The 14766-nt window shown below is 32.7% G+C and overlaps 2 protein-coding genes across 2 annotated transcripts; one reads left to right on the forward strand and one right to left on the reverse strand.

Moving 5' to 3' along the window:
* The first annotated feature begins 5169 nt into the window (after positions 1 to 5169).
* LOC123204446 (tryptophan aminotransferase-related protein 2-like) lies at positions 5170 to 9736 on the forward strand. The gene is made up of 5 exons (XM_044621103.1): positions 5170 to 6150; positions 7212 to 7515; positions 8366 to 8646; positions 8922 to 9220; positions 9298 to 9736. The coding sequence occupies exons 1-5, from the start codon at positions 5867 to 5869 to the stop codon at positions 9480 to 9482; spliced, it is 1353 nt and encodes a 450-aa protein (XP_044477038.1). The 5' UTR covers positions 5170 to 5866; the 3' UTR covers positions 9483 to 9736.
* Positions 9737 to 10133: 397 nt separating this feature from the next.
* Positions 10134 to 14391, reverse strand: LOC123204447 (AP-1 complex subunit mu-2-like). Its single transcript, XM_044621104.1, has 11 exons — positions 14143 to 14391; positions 13675 to 13821; positions 13494 to 13556; positions 13222 to 13398; positions 13040 to 13143; positions 12471 to 12578; positions 12284 to 12380; positions 11985 to 12082; positions 11211 to 11352; positions 10966 to 11088; positions 10134 to 10581 (listed from the first exon to the last, which is right to left on the reverse strand). Exons 1-11 carry the CDS (start codon positions 14269 to 14271, stop codon positions 10483 to 10485), a joined length of 1287 nt encoding a protein of 428 aa, XP_044477039.1. The 5' UTR covers positions 14272 to 14391; the 3' UTR covers positions 10134 to 10482.
* Positions 14392 to 14766: the final 375 nt, after the last annotated feature.

Consider the following 14766-nt stretch of genomic DNA (forward strand, 5'->3'; position numbering starts at 1 on the left):
TCATGTAAATAATGCTTTGTATAAGACCTGATATAATATTTGTCATAATTGTTATAAGAGATATTAGGCCAATCTAGGAGAAAAACATTGGTCAACTATAAAATTAATCCTTAAATACTTAAGAAGGATTAAAGATCTTGTTTTGAGTTATAGGTATTCAAAGTTAAACATTCAAAGGTACTTAGACTTTGATTTTCAATCAGATGTTGATGATAAAAAGTCCACGTTAGGGTTCATTTTTATTTGTAATGAGGGTCTCATGTAAATAATGCTTTGTATAAGACCTGATATAATATTTGTCATAATTGTTATAAGAGATATTAGGCCAATCTAGGAGAAAAACATTGGTCAACTATAAAATTAATCCTTAAATACTTAAAAAGGATTAAAGATCTTGTTTTGAGTTATAGGTATTCAAAGTTAAACATTCAAAGGTACTTAGACTTTGATTTCCAATCAGATGTTGATGATAAAAAGTCCACGTTAGGGTTCATTTTTATTTATAATGAGGGTGTAATTAGTTAGAAAAGTTTCAAATAGTCAACCACAACTAACTCCACTATAGAAGTTAAGTATATTGTCATTTCAAAAGCAACAAAAAAGGTTGTATGGATGCATAAGTTTGTATTCAAACTTGGTGTGGTTCCAAACATGGCTTATCTGATAACTATATTTTGTGACAATATCGATGTTATTGCATAAGCAAAGAAACCAAAGATGTATCAAAAGTCCAAATATATTCAGCGAAAATATCACATTTTGAGAGAATTCATTGAAATTGGAGAGATAATAATACAGAAGACATCGTCAGCCGAAAATGTAATTGACTTACTAACTAAGACGATGACATTGAAACAAATGGACTATCATCTTGAGAAGATGGATATGCAATACAACAATGAATAACTCTAGTATAAGTGTGAGTTTTGATAGTTTATGTCTTAGGAATCATTTTTGTTGTCAGTTCTGGGGTATTTTATCTCATACGTACACTTACCATAACTTATTAGTAAAAGAAGTAGTCTTTTTGTTCATATGCATAAGTTGTTTAATTTATTTGCGATGATATAAAGTATGTATGTGAACTATTTGGATGACTCACTTAATATATAAACTGAGTCATTGAATTGTTCCCTAATAATATGACATAACTTGGGTAATTATGTCACATAGCAGGCATATTGAATACTTTCACTGAATGCCATGAGATAACATTAATATAGGCAACAATGATGGTTATGTAATTAGGATATTGGTATAAATCAACAGTTAAAGAACTGTTTTTGAACATAACCAATAACGATAAGTCACATGGTCATTAAAATCATAGTCAATGACTTATTATAAGATCATACTAATATATGAAGTAATCCTTTAACCTAAGACATCATGGTCAAATCCGATATGAATACATGTGATTCATATGATATATAAATGCTGGGTTAATCACACCCATAAGACAAACCATATTAGTCATGTGTTGTTTGTATATGAAAAAGAATGATGGTCAAGATGGGATCTGTTGACTTAGAAAGTATTAAGTTCTAAATATTCATTGATTCAACCCGATCTAAGTTTTGAAGTGAACATCGATAAATATTAGAAATCGAATCTCTGGCCAGATTATAATGTAAGTTATGCGAAGGATGTTCTTTATGACATGTTTCAAATATTTAAATTGATGATTCATATAAAATCAAAATTATGGTTTTGACGATCCATCAATTCGAAACCGATCTAGATTAGACAATGAAAAGATATCACCAACATGAAATATACGATTGGAGATATTAGGTTCGATGGAGCATTTCTTCATCATAGTTTAGGGCTATGACACATTACGAGATGTTTATTACACTCATTGAGTTTCTAAATGCACTTTCAAATCATTTGAAAAGAGACTTATGACTACGCCACAGTGAATTTAAAGGATCACACCAATAAACCAAGTTTTAAAGATAGAGAATTAGTTATCCAAGGTTAGCTAGCACCTTTCAAAGGATAATAAAAAATTTATATAAAAGTTATATAGTTGTAAAGGTAACATATTAAAAGTTAAGGTGTTAGTAAGATAGAATAAATGTGACTAAAGTGTATAAAAGATACACATGCATGACAAATCTTTAAATTAAAAGATTAGTGAGTCAAATGAAAATTTTGAAATTGCAAAAAGGGCACCATTATAAAGTGAGGCTTTTTAGTTCATTTGAATGAATTAATCTCATTTTACACTTCTTCTTCTCTCACAAAATAAAATACACTCTCTCCCTCTCTCCTCTTTGGTTCGACCAAGTGAAGAATTTGTTTGGAGATGGATTTCCTTTGGAGAATTCAAATCTATCATCCTATATCCGCAAGAGGCAAAGGAGTAGGTAAAAATCATTTGTTAATTTATGCTTAGTTCTTTCTCTCTTAAGCATGCATGTTTGAAGAAGTCATTTTCAACCTTATTTAGAAAATTTGTTAAAATTTTTGTTAACCTTTTTTATAAAATTGTTAAAAAAACAAATAAAACCTTTGAACTAAATAATACTGTTTCTAAATTTTTATTCAATAATATTTATGTTCTTATTTTATATTAATTTTGATTAAAAATAAAAAATTTACGTATAAAAGTACAAATAACAGTGTTAATGATGTATAATAATATGTTAAAGGTAAACTATAATTAAAAAAAAAAATGTTAAAGGTATTAATCAAATTTTAGGCGGTTTTGAAAATTTATAAAAAAAATTATGATTTTTTAAATTTTTTTAAATTTTAATATACCACTTAGTAATTAAAAATTATAATTATATTTTCAGAAAAGCTAAATAAAAGATAACAAATTAGAGATGTAAATATCATATCGTAAACTACTAAACCTATAAATATTTTAAAAATATATAAGATATATAAAAAATATATTTACACCTTTAAAATTGTTTAAAGTTCAGGCATTTTGCAGTTTACTCCATATACGCCAATGCACGCATAAACCTGAATTTTTAAGAAAACACAACTAAAATAACAGAGTCAACATAGATTTAGCAAACAACAAAAAAATATTTAAGAAATACAACATTTTTCGATAAGATTTTTATTAAAAATGGTTTTTCTAACACATTATAAAAATTTGTGGTGATTAATATTATTTTTGAACAACTTTTTTTTTTTTTTTTTTTGCATAATAGTTGCTCAAAATTGATATTAATTATCATTGTGGACTACTTAAAAGTTGACAGAAAGTCTTGTTTTGGGCAACATAAACACAATCTAAAACTAACATTAACTACTATTTTAGACAACTTTTTGCATAAAAATTATCTGAAATTAACTATAATTTTCGTTTTGGAAAACTTTTTTTTTTGCAATATATGGCTAGTGAATTGTAAGCGAAGTCTATGTTTTTGGGCCAACCAATGCAATCAACTGGAAAACTTATGCTTTGTTTACAATTACCAGTAATTTCACACCTATTATAATACTTATATCTGAATGCATGGAAATGTTGTAGTTAGTTCCGCAAGGTTCTAAACCTAGACATTGATTCACTGTATTTGAAAATGGAGAGAGTTGTTCTAGGGTTTGTATTGCAGGCATCGGAAAAGTTTATTGTTAATGATGGAGAGAAAGGGTTTGTGTACTTGGATCCAAAGGTGATTTTGTGATAAATATTTGTGAAAAGTTTAAAATGTGCAAACTCTTAATTTCTGTCTTTGGGAATAGTGCCATTGAATATGATTGTTTTTGTTTTATGTGGAAACATGTAATGTAAGGAATAGAATCTATTTTTAAGATTCTTAGGTGGATGATATAACAATGTGATGAATGAGAATTGTCTTCAGTCTACCATTAATCAAATCACTAAATCTGTTCAAAATCAGAACAAAATTTTTGGAATTTCTACATCATTTTTTAAAGTCAATTTAGGGTGTATGTTGAGATGCTGTGGATTCATATGGTAAGAGATAAAGCATAATAATAGGTTATCCCATATATTAGACTTTTGCTCTCAAAAAAAATAACTTGCACTATTATCCTTCTAATGCCCATGATAATCAACCCCACGCGTCAGAAACCCAACTGGGGACCTTATTATTATTAAATGACAAAATTAAAAATGCTCACTTAGCTCAATAGAAATTATGATGGCAATGTTTGCAATTTGAACCGTTGAAGGACCATCTTCTTAATTGCATGCAGCAGCAGCTTCGGAATCTGCATTCCTATATACGAGAAGAGGACCACTTTTTCTTAAATGCTCTAAAATTTAGTCATCAAAAGCCATATCCACTATGGCTTGTTTTAGATAATCTGAAGAAGATTAGTCTGACTGAGCTCTCAAAATCTTCTTCATATTAATTACTTTCCCAGAGTTTTGACTAGGTTGATCCAAATCAGCTGAGGTCCAGACTATTTGTATGTTAGGAATAAATTTGTGTCATCCCTTTCATCTTTATTTCATTCCAATTGTTCTTTTTCAGAAAATTACATTTTTTTTTGCCTACTTTGTGAGAAGGAATCTTATGCTTTCCAGAGCTAGAGATCATTTAATAACACGAACACTCAACAAGTCATTGAAACGCAGCGATGATTCATGGGACGTCGGCTTTTATTGCACTTCTTAATTGGACAGGGAGCCTTTCCATTCTGTTCAAAATATTTATTTAATCATCTTTATAAAAAACACTCTGATATTTTCTTAAGATATGGGAGGAGACCTAACAATAAAAAATTAGTCACTAAAAAAGAGGATAAAAATCAAAAGAATTTGACAACTAATCTAAAGTCGCTTTTGTTGATTGGAAAAAGAAATTGGAAATATGAAATAAACAAAACACTCTGTCTGTCACTAAATTTGTCTCAGTCTTGTTTTAGTTCCCAATTGTAATCAAAAACTCCATTTGTTTAAACTCTACCGTACACTGTAAAGAGGAAAAAAAAAATCAACACAAGGCATGATACGTAATAAACAACTGGAAGAAAAAAAAGAAAAAAGAAAAAGCATTCTAATTTGAGAATGCAAATTGCAAACACAGTTCATGTAAACAGCTTTTTGCAAAGCATAGCCTAGCCTTCCTACTTTTTCATTCCCCTTGTATACAAGTACTACCATTCATCTCTGTTTATATACCTATTTATACAGTTATTATGAAACTGTGAATCTACCATTATTTTAGTTCAGGCTTTAGTGCAAGTATTTCTTGTATTTTTTTTGTCCTTTAGATCTGGCGTCGAGAAAAACTGCCAAAATCTCTATGGGATTTCTTGATCCTTGAGATCGAATATCTTGTCGGAAGTGTTTTCAAGGCTGCTGCTTAAACCCCAACCTGATTTTAACCTTTCTATTCATTATCTTTTTTCTAGGAAGGGTAAAAATCAAGAAATGGTTCTATAATTATGTATTTTTGATCTGTCAAAGCTCATAAAGGAATGGTAGTTGTATGTGTTTTCTTGGTGTACATGATTTGAATCCTTTTCTGCTATATCTAATATCAGTTCAAATCACTTTAAATACCCTTTTTCCATGCAGCTTATTTATAAGACTCTAGGAGCCCGATATATCTGATAGAGTGGCAATTAATCTGTATTTATTGGGTTTCACAAGCCTTGCAAAAACCTCCCCTATCATTTAAAACTACTTAGTTCTTTTCGTATTATATCAAGATTGTTTTTATTCTTTGAAGATTCACTACACGACAAGATTTTTGTATTCATTTACTTCTCATCAGGCATTTAACACTTCGAAATCTAGCACCCACTTGTGGGTTTTGCCATCAATCCATCCTTTTAGCTCTAAAGTGCCATACATTCACTTAAAGAGCATATAAAGAAGTTTGTACTCTGTTCTTGCATTGTAGAGTTCTGAGTTTTTGAGAGAGAGATGGCCAAGAAGTTGCCTGTCTTTTCATTGAAGCACCTTTTGGTGGTGTCCTTAGCCTTGAATGTGAGTTTGATTTGGAGGGCGATGTATGAGAGTGAAAAATGGAGTCTTTATCGTGCGCTGTCACTGCAGCAACAGAGAAGTTCTGTAATCGATGATTGTGGGTCACAAGATGAGGCGCACGTTAGCAAGAAGAAGCATCTCCCCACTTCATTACCTTCCTTGGATAGTAGCATTGTCATCGAATCCGAAGATGGCGGGGAAAGAATTATCAATCTTGACCAGTAAGTGTTAGTAAAACACTACATTTGTTTCCTTGAATATCAAACAGTGTCCTTCGGTTGACATTTGACGTTTGTTTCTGTCATTTTATTTTTTATTGCTAACATTTTCCCATATATGAGTAAGTTGGTAATTTCACAACCAAATGGGTTGGCGGGTTTTTAATGCAATTTCATATAGAGGCAAAGGGGGAAAATGGTATTTGATGTTAAGGAGTATACAGTTCCCCATTAAGTAGGCCTGTAGCGTTAACGCTGTGTTTTCCAGGATAGACAGACAGGAGAGTGTTTAAATTGAGAGTTTTAATGGTGCATGTTAGAGATGAATGAGCTTTTTATTTACTTTTTGGAACTTGATCACTGTTATTGTTTTCTCTCTGTTCCCAAGCTGAGGGGATGAGGCTTAATTACTTAAGATTCTAAAATAACATGCACCACAGGAAGTGTTCGTTGCTATTTCCATCAAACGCTTGCTTTGTCTCAGTTCCCTCTAAACGTTCAGTTTTTTCAACTTAAAGAGTTCCTTAAGGTGCATGTTAGTGCTGAGCACAAGACAAAATAAGTAGGCTTTGTGACCTCCTCAAAAAAACAATAAAAATAAAGTTGATAGAATAAAAGATGCATTTTGGTGTGGGCCATTTAGTTTTGTGGGATTGGGCACACTGCATGTAGACTTTCTTTTGTGGCCTTTGAAGATCTAAAGAATAAAAGATTTGTGAAGTGTTTTCGATATCATGGAAACTGGTATTGCCAGATCTGAATTTTTGTCGGTCCTATTTTGATGTATTCCAATCGCAAACCCATCTCTGGGATTTGCTTATTTGTCCATACGCATTCTTTGATTTGATGTAAGCCATTCCATGCCATGCCACATCTAATCATTCTTCTGTTTATAGATAGGGACACTGGACCCTCCATTACTGCCTTCTCATAACTACCCTCACCCAATTTAAGAATCCCAATGCAATGACAGTTCATTAGGCCTTTGCAGTTTAATTTGCAATTGGGTTGATTCTCTATTTGAAATAATATTTAATGATTGAATATAATATATTGTAATGCAGCGGGGATCCAACTATGTACGAGAAATATTGGCTGCAAGTGGGTGACAAGGCCACAATAGTGATTCCTGGGTGGCAATCATTGAGTTATTTCTCTGATGCGAGTAGCCTTTGTTGGTTTCTTGAACCTGAGTTTCGTAGACAAGTTGTTAGATTGCACAAAGTGGTTGGAAATGCAGTAACAGAGAATCGTCACATTGTTGTTGGGACGGGTTCAACGCAGCTATTCCAGGCTGCCCTTTATGCTCTGTCGCTGCAGGATGCATCGGAACCCGTCAGTGTTGTTTCAGCAGCTCCTTTCTATTCTGTGAGTGTTTGATTCTGTCGGTTAGCTTTTCTTTTTTGTTTTCTTTAATGCTCTAGGAAATCTAATCAATGTTTATTGGGAAGGATTTGGAATAATCTGCTTTCTTATTTAGATGTTTATTTGTTTGATCAATGATTCACCCAACATGGTGGGTCTTAAAATGAAATATTCATGTGTAAAAAAAATGGAGCTATCTGACTCTGTTGTTTGTTTAGAGTTCTCAAAAAGATTGCTGCAAAATTAATTCTAGGATGAGAGCTTTGTCTGCTGCCTTCTTGTATTTACAATCCTTGAGTTCTGGTCTGCTCTCTCTCTTTATTGCGAAAACATGTGCTTGCGAAATAAGCAAGGGTTTGCTTATTATTTCCGTGTAGCAAATTCTCTATAGTAATCTTAGCTCACACATGGGTTATTCAAATGTTTCTTTTTACTTTCGGAATTGTTAATTAATAGTACTATTACACACTCATTTTTAATTAAACTTGAAAGCCAATCACCTGCTGATGATTAAAGTTTTGTTCTGTTGACTTAGAGCTTGGAATAGGCTGATCCTTAGAATTTTATGTATCCAAGAAATTTATGGTACAAATCTTCATTGTTCTTGGAAAATAAGACACAGTTTGGGAGGTTCATCTGTTTGAAGTGAATATCTAGATCTATTAATTTAAAATTCTGCCTCCAAGGTAAATTTATTTGTTTATTTTATCAATAATTTGTAGTGCTGGTAAAGCCTTTTTTTGCTAATGAAAATAAAAGATGTTTTCTTTTGTTGTTTACACAAAGAACAAATATTGGATGTTTAAACTGTTAAATTATGTTGGTTTGAAATTGATTTGCTAATCACTTGCAGTCCTATCCCTCAATTACTGATTGCCTCAAGTCTGGGTTGTATAAATGGGCCGGTGATGCTCAAAGTTTTGATACAGATGGTCCATACATTGAACTAGTTACTTCCCCGAACAACCCCGATGGATTTGTTCGGCGATCTGTGGTGAATCGCAGTGGGGGAATATTGGTTCATGACCTTGCTTATTATTGGCCACAATATACTTCAATATCCTTTCCTGCAGATCATGATCTTATGCTGTTTACTATTTCAAAAAGCACTGGTCATGCTGGGATGCGAATTGGGTAAGTCGATCATAGTGTAATTCTACTACTTATGATATACATTTGCTGATTGTTGCTCTGAGGGAGATCAGATTTTTTATTTAACCATTTAAATGACCAAAATCAGACCTTTGGTTTATGACCTTGGATTTCTTAATCAGCATTGATTTATTTGAAGTGTACACCATGTTCACAGCAGACTGTTTATTAGAAGCATTCCTTATAACTATTGTATTTATTTACCTTAACTTACTGAGAGCTACATACTGTTGCAATTCTTTTGTTGTATCTTTAAGTTGGGCACTTGTCAAAGATGCCGAGGTTGCCAAGAAAATGACAAAATTCATAGAGCTCAACACCATTGGTGTATCTAAGGATTCACAGCTTCGAGCAGCCAAGGTTTTGAACGTTGTTTCTGACAGCTGCAAACCATCCAGCAGTGAAATGGAGTGCTTCTTCAAGTTGAGCCACCAGCAAATGGCCATGAGGTGGAAGCAACTCAGAGTGGCTGTGAAAAAGAGTGGTCTATTCAGTGTGCCTGACTTTCCGCCTGAATTCTGCACATTTCTTGGTCGTGCCTTCGAGCCTCAGCCTGGTAACAATTCGTTTTATTATCTGATGCTCCATTAATTATTGTTAATTGATGCTGACTGATGTTATTGCCATTGGCAGCTTTTGCATGGTTAAAATGTGAACAAGATATAACTGACTGCGAAAGCTTCCTTAGGCGCAAGAACGTCTTGACAAGAAGTGGGAAGCACTTCGGCTTTAGCCCAAAATATGTGAGAATAAGCATGTTAGATCGAGATGAAATTTTCAATCTTTTTATACATAGATTGTCCAACATGATATCATAACAGCACATCAACATCGAGCCAAGAGGAGCCACTCTTGTATATGTTGAAGAAGAATTCAGCACGCTTTTATGGATCTACTTGTATGATCTTGATTTTGCTGCTGTTGCTAGAGTTCATCTGACTGTAAGTGGAATTATGGGTCAGGGATTATTATTCTTATCGACTATTAATTTCATGTAGGTTCCATTTGCTCCTGGGGAAAGACACAAAGTGCGAAACAGCTATAGAAATAGAATATAGAATTTTCCCTGTTATGTTACAACTTCAGAACTGAAGTAACTAACTCAACTGATTTTATTGATAAAATTGGAAAAATATCATCATCTACATCTTTAATTAGCTCATAAAATTTATTTTCTACATGTTCCAAAAAAAATTTGTTCAAATTACATTATTGAATATATAACAGGTATATTATTGAATTCGAATTAACAATTACTTTTCAGGAAGAGTTGTTTTTCAAAGAAGAGAACAACAAAAATTGTGATACCCATAAAGACCATAATACCCAGGCAGAGCTTGTGGGGATTTATGATACCTTTTTAAAATTGTGAATGAACTTCACATAAATCGACCTCATAGCATCCATGTAATAAACCCAACCCTGTATAAATAATATTACACATACAATCTCATCAAGCTTTCATCAAATAATATAAGCTGATCACCTTTTAATATTATAAACATATTGTTACAAAATAAAACTCTCAAAATTATATAAACTGATCACCTTACACCAGAAAGAGTAAAGATCAGAAACAACAATATTACAACAAACATTATTTGTTCCTGGCAGAAAATAATTGAACAAACTTTTTGGGAATTCAGTACACCCTAAAACAAATTTTACATTCAGATGATAATTAAAACATAATGTTTAAAATAAAATAACAAAAAACAAGGACCTTACTGCAGAAACCAAAATTTTGCATACATCGCAAATGAAAGGCCATATGTGATTTATTTACGAGATTTATATAGGAGTTACAGTTATGGACCGTTACATTAGTCTTAATTCATATTCACCAGCCATTGTTATGTATCTCACCCATGGAAGAGCCTGGTATCCCGATTTTTCAATGATCTTTAAGTATCGAACCTAGATAAGCCAAATGTCAAATAGGCACATCAATTGAAATCAAACTAACATTTCCATAATAAAATACACTATCAAATATAAATTACATGAAACTTCTTTTAGATTGTAGGAAGATAAGCATGTCAAAATGAGATAAAGCTTTTTGGGTATTTAAGGAATTAATTTTGATTCCTCAACAGAAGGAAAAAGTGCATATAATAAATTACAATAACGAGGTATAAGGCCACTACTGAGTGCATCAATATGCTAGCTATAAAACAGTATTTAATGTGTAGTTTTGAATTGGCGAGTTTCCAGTGCTTGAAACACTAACATCATGGACCCATCTTGATAATGGGATTTGGTTTAAGAAACTAAGGAGATAATGATATTGATAAAAATTACCTGAATCCCTGAGACAGTAAAATATGGTATCTCAAACTTTACACGGATGGGAGCCTTTCTCTCAGGAGTTGCTTCTTCAGCTGTTATACTAGGAAGACTAAACTCTGCCCTCAACATATACTCCTAGACAGTTTAATTGAAAACATAGTCAAAAAGATTGGACGTGATTTAGCACCAAGTAAACAAAAATTGTCAGAGACATGCTACGTTGACATCTAACAGAACAGTCATAAGCCAAATCTTACTTTATTTCCTGGAAAAGATTTGATCTTCCAGACCAAAGCATCATTCTCAGGAGCATATGCTGCTGACCCCATTGATGTCCGAATATTAGGATTTGTAGAATCAGATGGTACAGGCAACTCAATTTCAACATTTGCTGCCGTACTGATGCAGAACCAGTGAATAGTTCAGATAATAAAATAATGGTCCTCGCAATTTAACTCTACCGAGTAATACAACAAATTGTTGTCCAAAGGAAAGAAATTACACAACAGGCATATCACAGCCGTATCCATTATTTATAATAGAACCAAAGACAAAAGGATATCACCACAAAAGAAATTGGACTCTTAAATCCATAAAATTCATGGAAGTGACCCTTCTTTATGTACAGTGCAACTAAAAAAGATATAAACAAGAATATTATTAAGCCACTGGTTAATAAAGTTTTGAACATGTCAAATTCAGTGTAACAATTAAATTCTACATCCATTGTTTATGTAGAATAAATCCGCTCATCAAGAAGTATCTAAAATGCAACAATAGCTTTTGGTTACTAAAATAGAAAAGAACAACCTTACAAATGTCATTGGCAGAATATTTTCTGAAAAATTTAGAAAAACCCCCTCTCAAAACAGAATAAAAGAAAATAAACATTGAAGCCACTAAAAGTTAAAAGTAACCAATAATGAGTTCCTAAAATTGAAAGTTACAATCTTTTCCAGGATAATTTATGTGTTTCTTTGTCTCTCAAATAAATTCATACTATCAATTTTATAAAGATAAAATTATTTTACCTGCGCTCCTTAAACTGGCTCCGTGCTTTTACCATTATTTCAATACGACTTCTAGAATGCCTTTCTACTTGAGCTTCCACCCAAATGAGAGGTTTTACCTGAGAAAGCATAAGAATTGAGCTTAGATGTTTTTGTTTCTGTCTGAGTGAGTCTAAATACAGGATGATATCATAGTTGGAATTTTGTGTTTAGATGTGATGCAAGTCAACAAACTCCCAGTCCAACTAACACATTTAAAAAAAAAGAAAAGGCTAATGAAAACATGATAGACCATCTGACATTTAAAACATGAGATGCACCTGGGTACTGAGTCTGTATGTCATGAGATCAAAGGATCCATCAGGAGGGATGAAGGAGATTGTCCTATCATTTTCAAAACGTGCCAAGCGTACACACCTAACACATGATTGATTATAAAACATTTAGAGATCAACAATAAGCAATGATTTTGATAGAAATGATAACTAAAATTACAAGACAACATACTGATGAAACTTGATGTCATCCAGATCAATGGCTTTCCCCTTGGTTGTTCGACCTTGGGCCTCCAATAGTACTCTATCATTTAGTCCAAGTTTACATTCGGGCATACCACTACAACAAATGAAGCATTGGAACATCAAAGATAGGGAAAAAAGGAAAAACACAAATTTAATGAACTGAGAAATTGGGCATGAGTCATATAACATAAAGAACAATATATTTTAATAATTTTTCCTAAGCCTAAGCCCAACTATATAACATAAAGCACATGACACACATCAGACAAGGGGCTCCAGCTCAACCCTTGATAGGGTGTCATCAAGGGATTAAAACCTAGGATGACATGGATTCATCTCTAGCTCAACTCAGCATGCTCAAATTGCAGTGCTAGTTAGCATCGACATAGTATTCACAACCATACCAGTTCTCAGATTATAAGATAAGTTGTCATATTTGCAAGTCGTTAAGTTTATGGAACAAAGCATGTGATAATACATAATCTTATTATTGACAATCCTCAAAAATCTATGCTTAGTTTTAAAGATTAACTCAAAAGGAAGATAAGCAAGTACCTCAAATATGTTCTCATCTTTAGAGCCCCTACAACATCTGAACGTATAATTTGCCCATTGCTATTCACAAGTATATTGACACTTTCCACCACATCCAGAAAAACCTGATTAAACAGGAATAAAATTTTCATAAACATAAAACTCAACTCTTTAACAATAAAGTGCTAAGAAAGATGACCTACTTCATTTTTTTTGTAACGTATCCCTTCACTGCGCCATGATACAGCATTTGTCACAGCCATGGGAGGACGCTGTGTAACTTCCATCCTATAGGCATCAGTCTTGATAAATTCACTCAGAATTTTAGCCTCGGTGAATTGCGGGAAACCAAAGTCCATTATTTCATCAAGTAACTCGTACTGCCAAATGCACAATCATTAGTATAAAATAATTGAGAGCTTACTTAACATATATGTCTACATTCATTAATGAAAAGGAAGCATCACATTCTTACCACAACCACAAAATTATCTCTCAAGGATTCCTCTTCCAATTCTTCAAAATAGTGCTTAAACACCTGCATATTAAGAACATCAAGAAAAAAATTAGTAAAAGAAGTTCATATTTCTGTATGATAAAATGTAGTTTGTTAGCAATAAACACAGAAGTAGAAATGATTGAAAGACAGCTCTTACATCAACTATACGATGCAAAAATAGCAGAATACTGGCAGCATTGCAATTATGCCTCGATGCAGCCATCAAGTAAACATTGTTGTGTTGTATAAACATGTAAGACACACCATTGTCGTAAACGACAGGATCTTGTGACTGTGGATCACCCTACACCAGATCAAAACCCAAATTCAGTTGTCAAACCAAGAAATATTAGTCACTTTCTGTTTCTTAAACCTACAATATAGAAAAACTAAGAATCCACAAAACTCTTCATTGAAACTACATTAGAATGATAGTCACCAGGCACAGCAACTGTATATCCATTACAGATCAAGCATACGTCGAGAAAATTAATTAAACTGTGTTTCCAATTACAAGATATTAATCTCTACGATAAATCGTATGAAGATTCTGTAATAAGCAAAGCTAGACCATAAAAATAATCATAGTGATATAAAATTACAAAGAGAGATTCGAATTTCTGACCTCTTTCTCGATGAGCTTGGTGAAGAAGCGCTCAGCTTGTATAGCAGAGACATCGCCGCGATAATCACGCCAGATCAAGACACGTCCTTTGATGTCCAGAAGGAAAAGCGCCGAGGCGGCGCCAGCCATCTGATTAGGAGGTTCACCGGCGAATTACGCAGGCAAACACCAGATACGAATCTGGATTGACAATCGGAATTCAATAAAGCTATAATGTTCTGCTGGAAGAATTTATTAATTGTGTTAGAAAATGTTTTTATCGGGCAAATTAAACTATAGTTTCTGCCAAGCACGTGCCTCCGATTGAGACTATATGTTTATATGGGCTCATTTTTATTCACAAATATTAAGGCCCAAGCCCATCCCTTAAAAAAAAGATTCGGCCGAATTAATACAATTATAAAACTGAGAAATTACGCTACATAATGCGTGAATAACAATAATTTGGATTAATTATTAAGGAGTGGTTACTATTATTATTATTATTAATGATAAATATAATTATCTTATCATAAATATTCTTTAGAATTTTTTTTTAAAAATTATAGCGTATAAATTTAGATATTTTCCGGTATAAAAGAGGATAAATCCTTTAAACAAAACTATATATATAAACAAATCTTA

This window comes from Mangifera indica, chromosome 20, assembly GCF_011075055.1.
Source record: "Mangifera indica cultivar Alphonso chromosome 20, CATAS_Mindica_2.1, whole genome shotgun sequence".
Taxonomy (NCBI): domain Eukaryota; kingdom Viridiplantae; phylum Streptophyta; class Magnoliopsida; order Sapindales; family Anacardiaceae; genus Mangifera; species Mangifera indica.

Coding starts and splice junctions, on each gene's coding strand:
- LOC123204446 (XM_044621103.1), top strand. CDS start 5,867: ATGGCCAAGAAGTTGCCTGTCTTTTCATTGAAGCACCTTTTGGTGGTG. Junction 8,647..8,921: donor CATGCTGGGATGCGAATTGG/GTAAGTCGATCA, acceptor TGTATCTTTAAG/TTGGGCACTTGTCAAAGATG. Junction 9,221..9,297: donor TGCCTTCGAGCCTCAGCCTG/GTAACAATTCGT, acceptor TGCCATTGGCAG/CTTTTGCATGGTTAAAATGT.
- LOC123204447 (XM_044621104.1), bottom strand. CDS start 14,271: ATGGCTGGCGCCGCCTCGGCGCTTTTCCTTCTGGACATCAAAGGACGT. Junction 13,399..13,493: donor GAGATAATTTTGTGGTTGTG/GTAAGAATGTGA, acceptor TGCATTTGGCAG/TACGAGTTACTTGATGAAAT. Junction 12,579..13,039: donor AAGATGAGAACATATTTGAG/GTACTTGCTTAT, acceptor CATTTGTTGTAG/TGGTATGCCCGAATGTAAAC.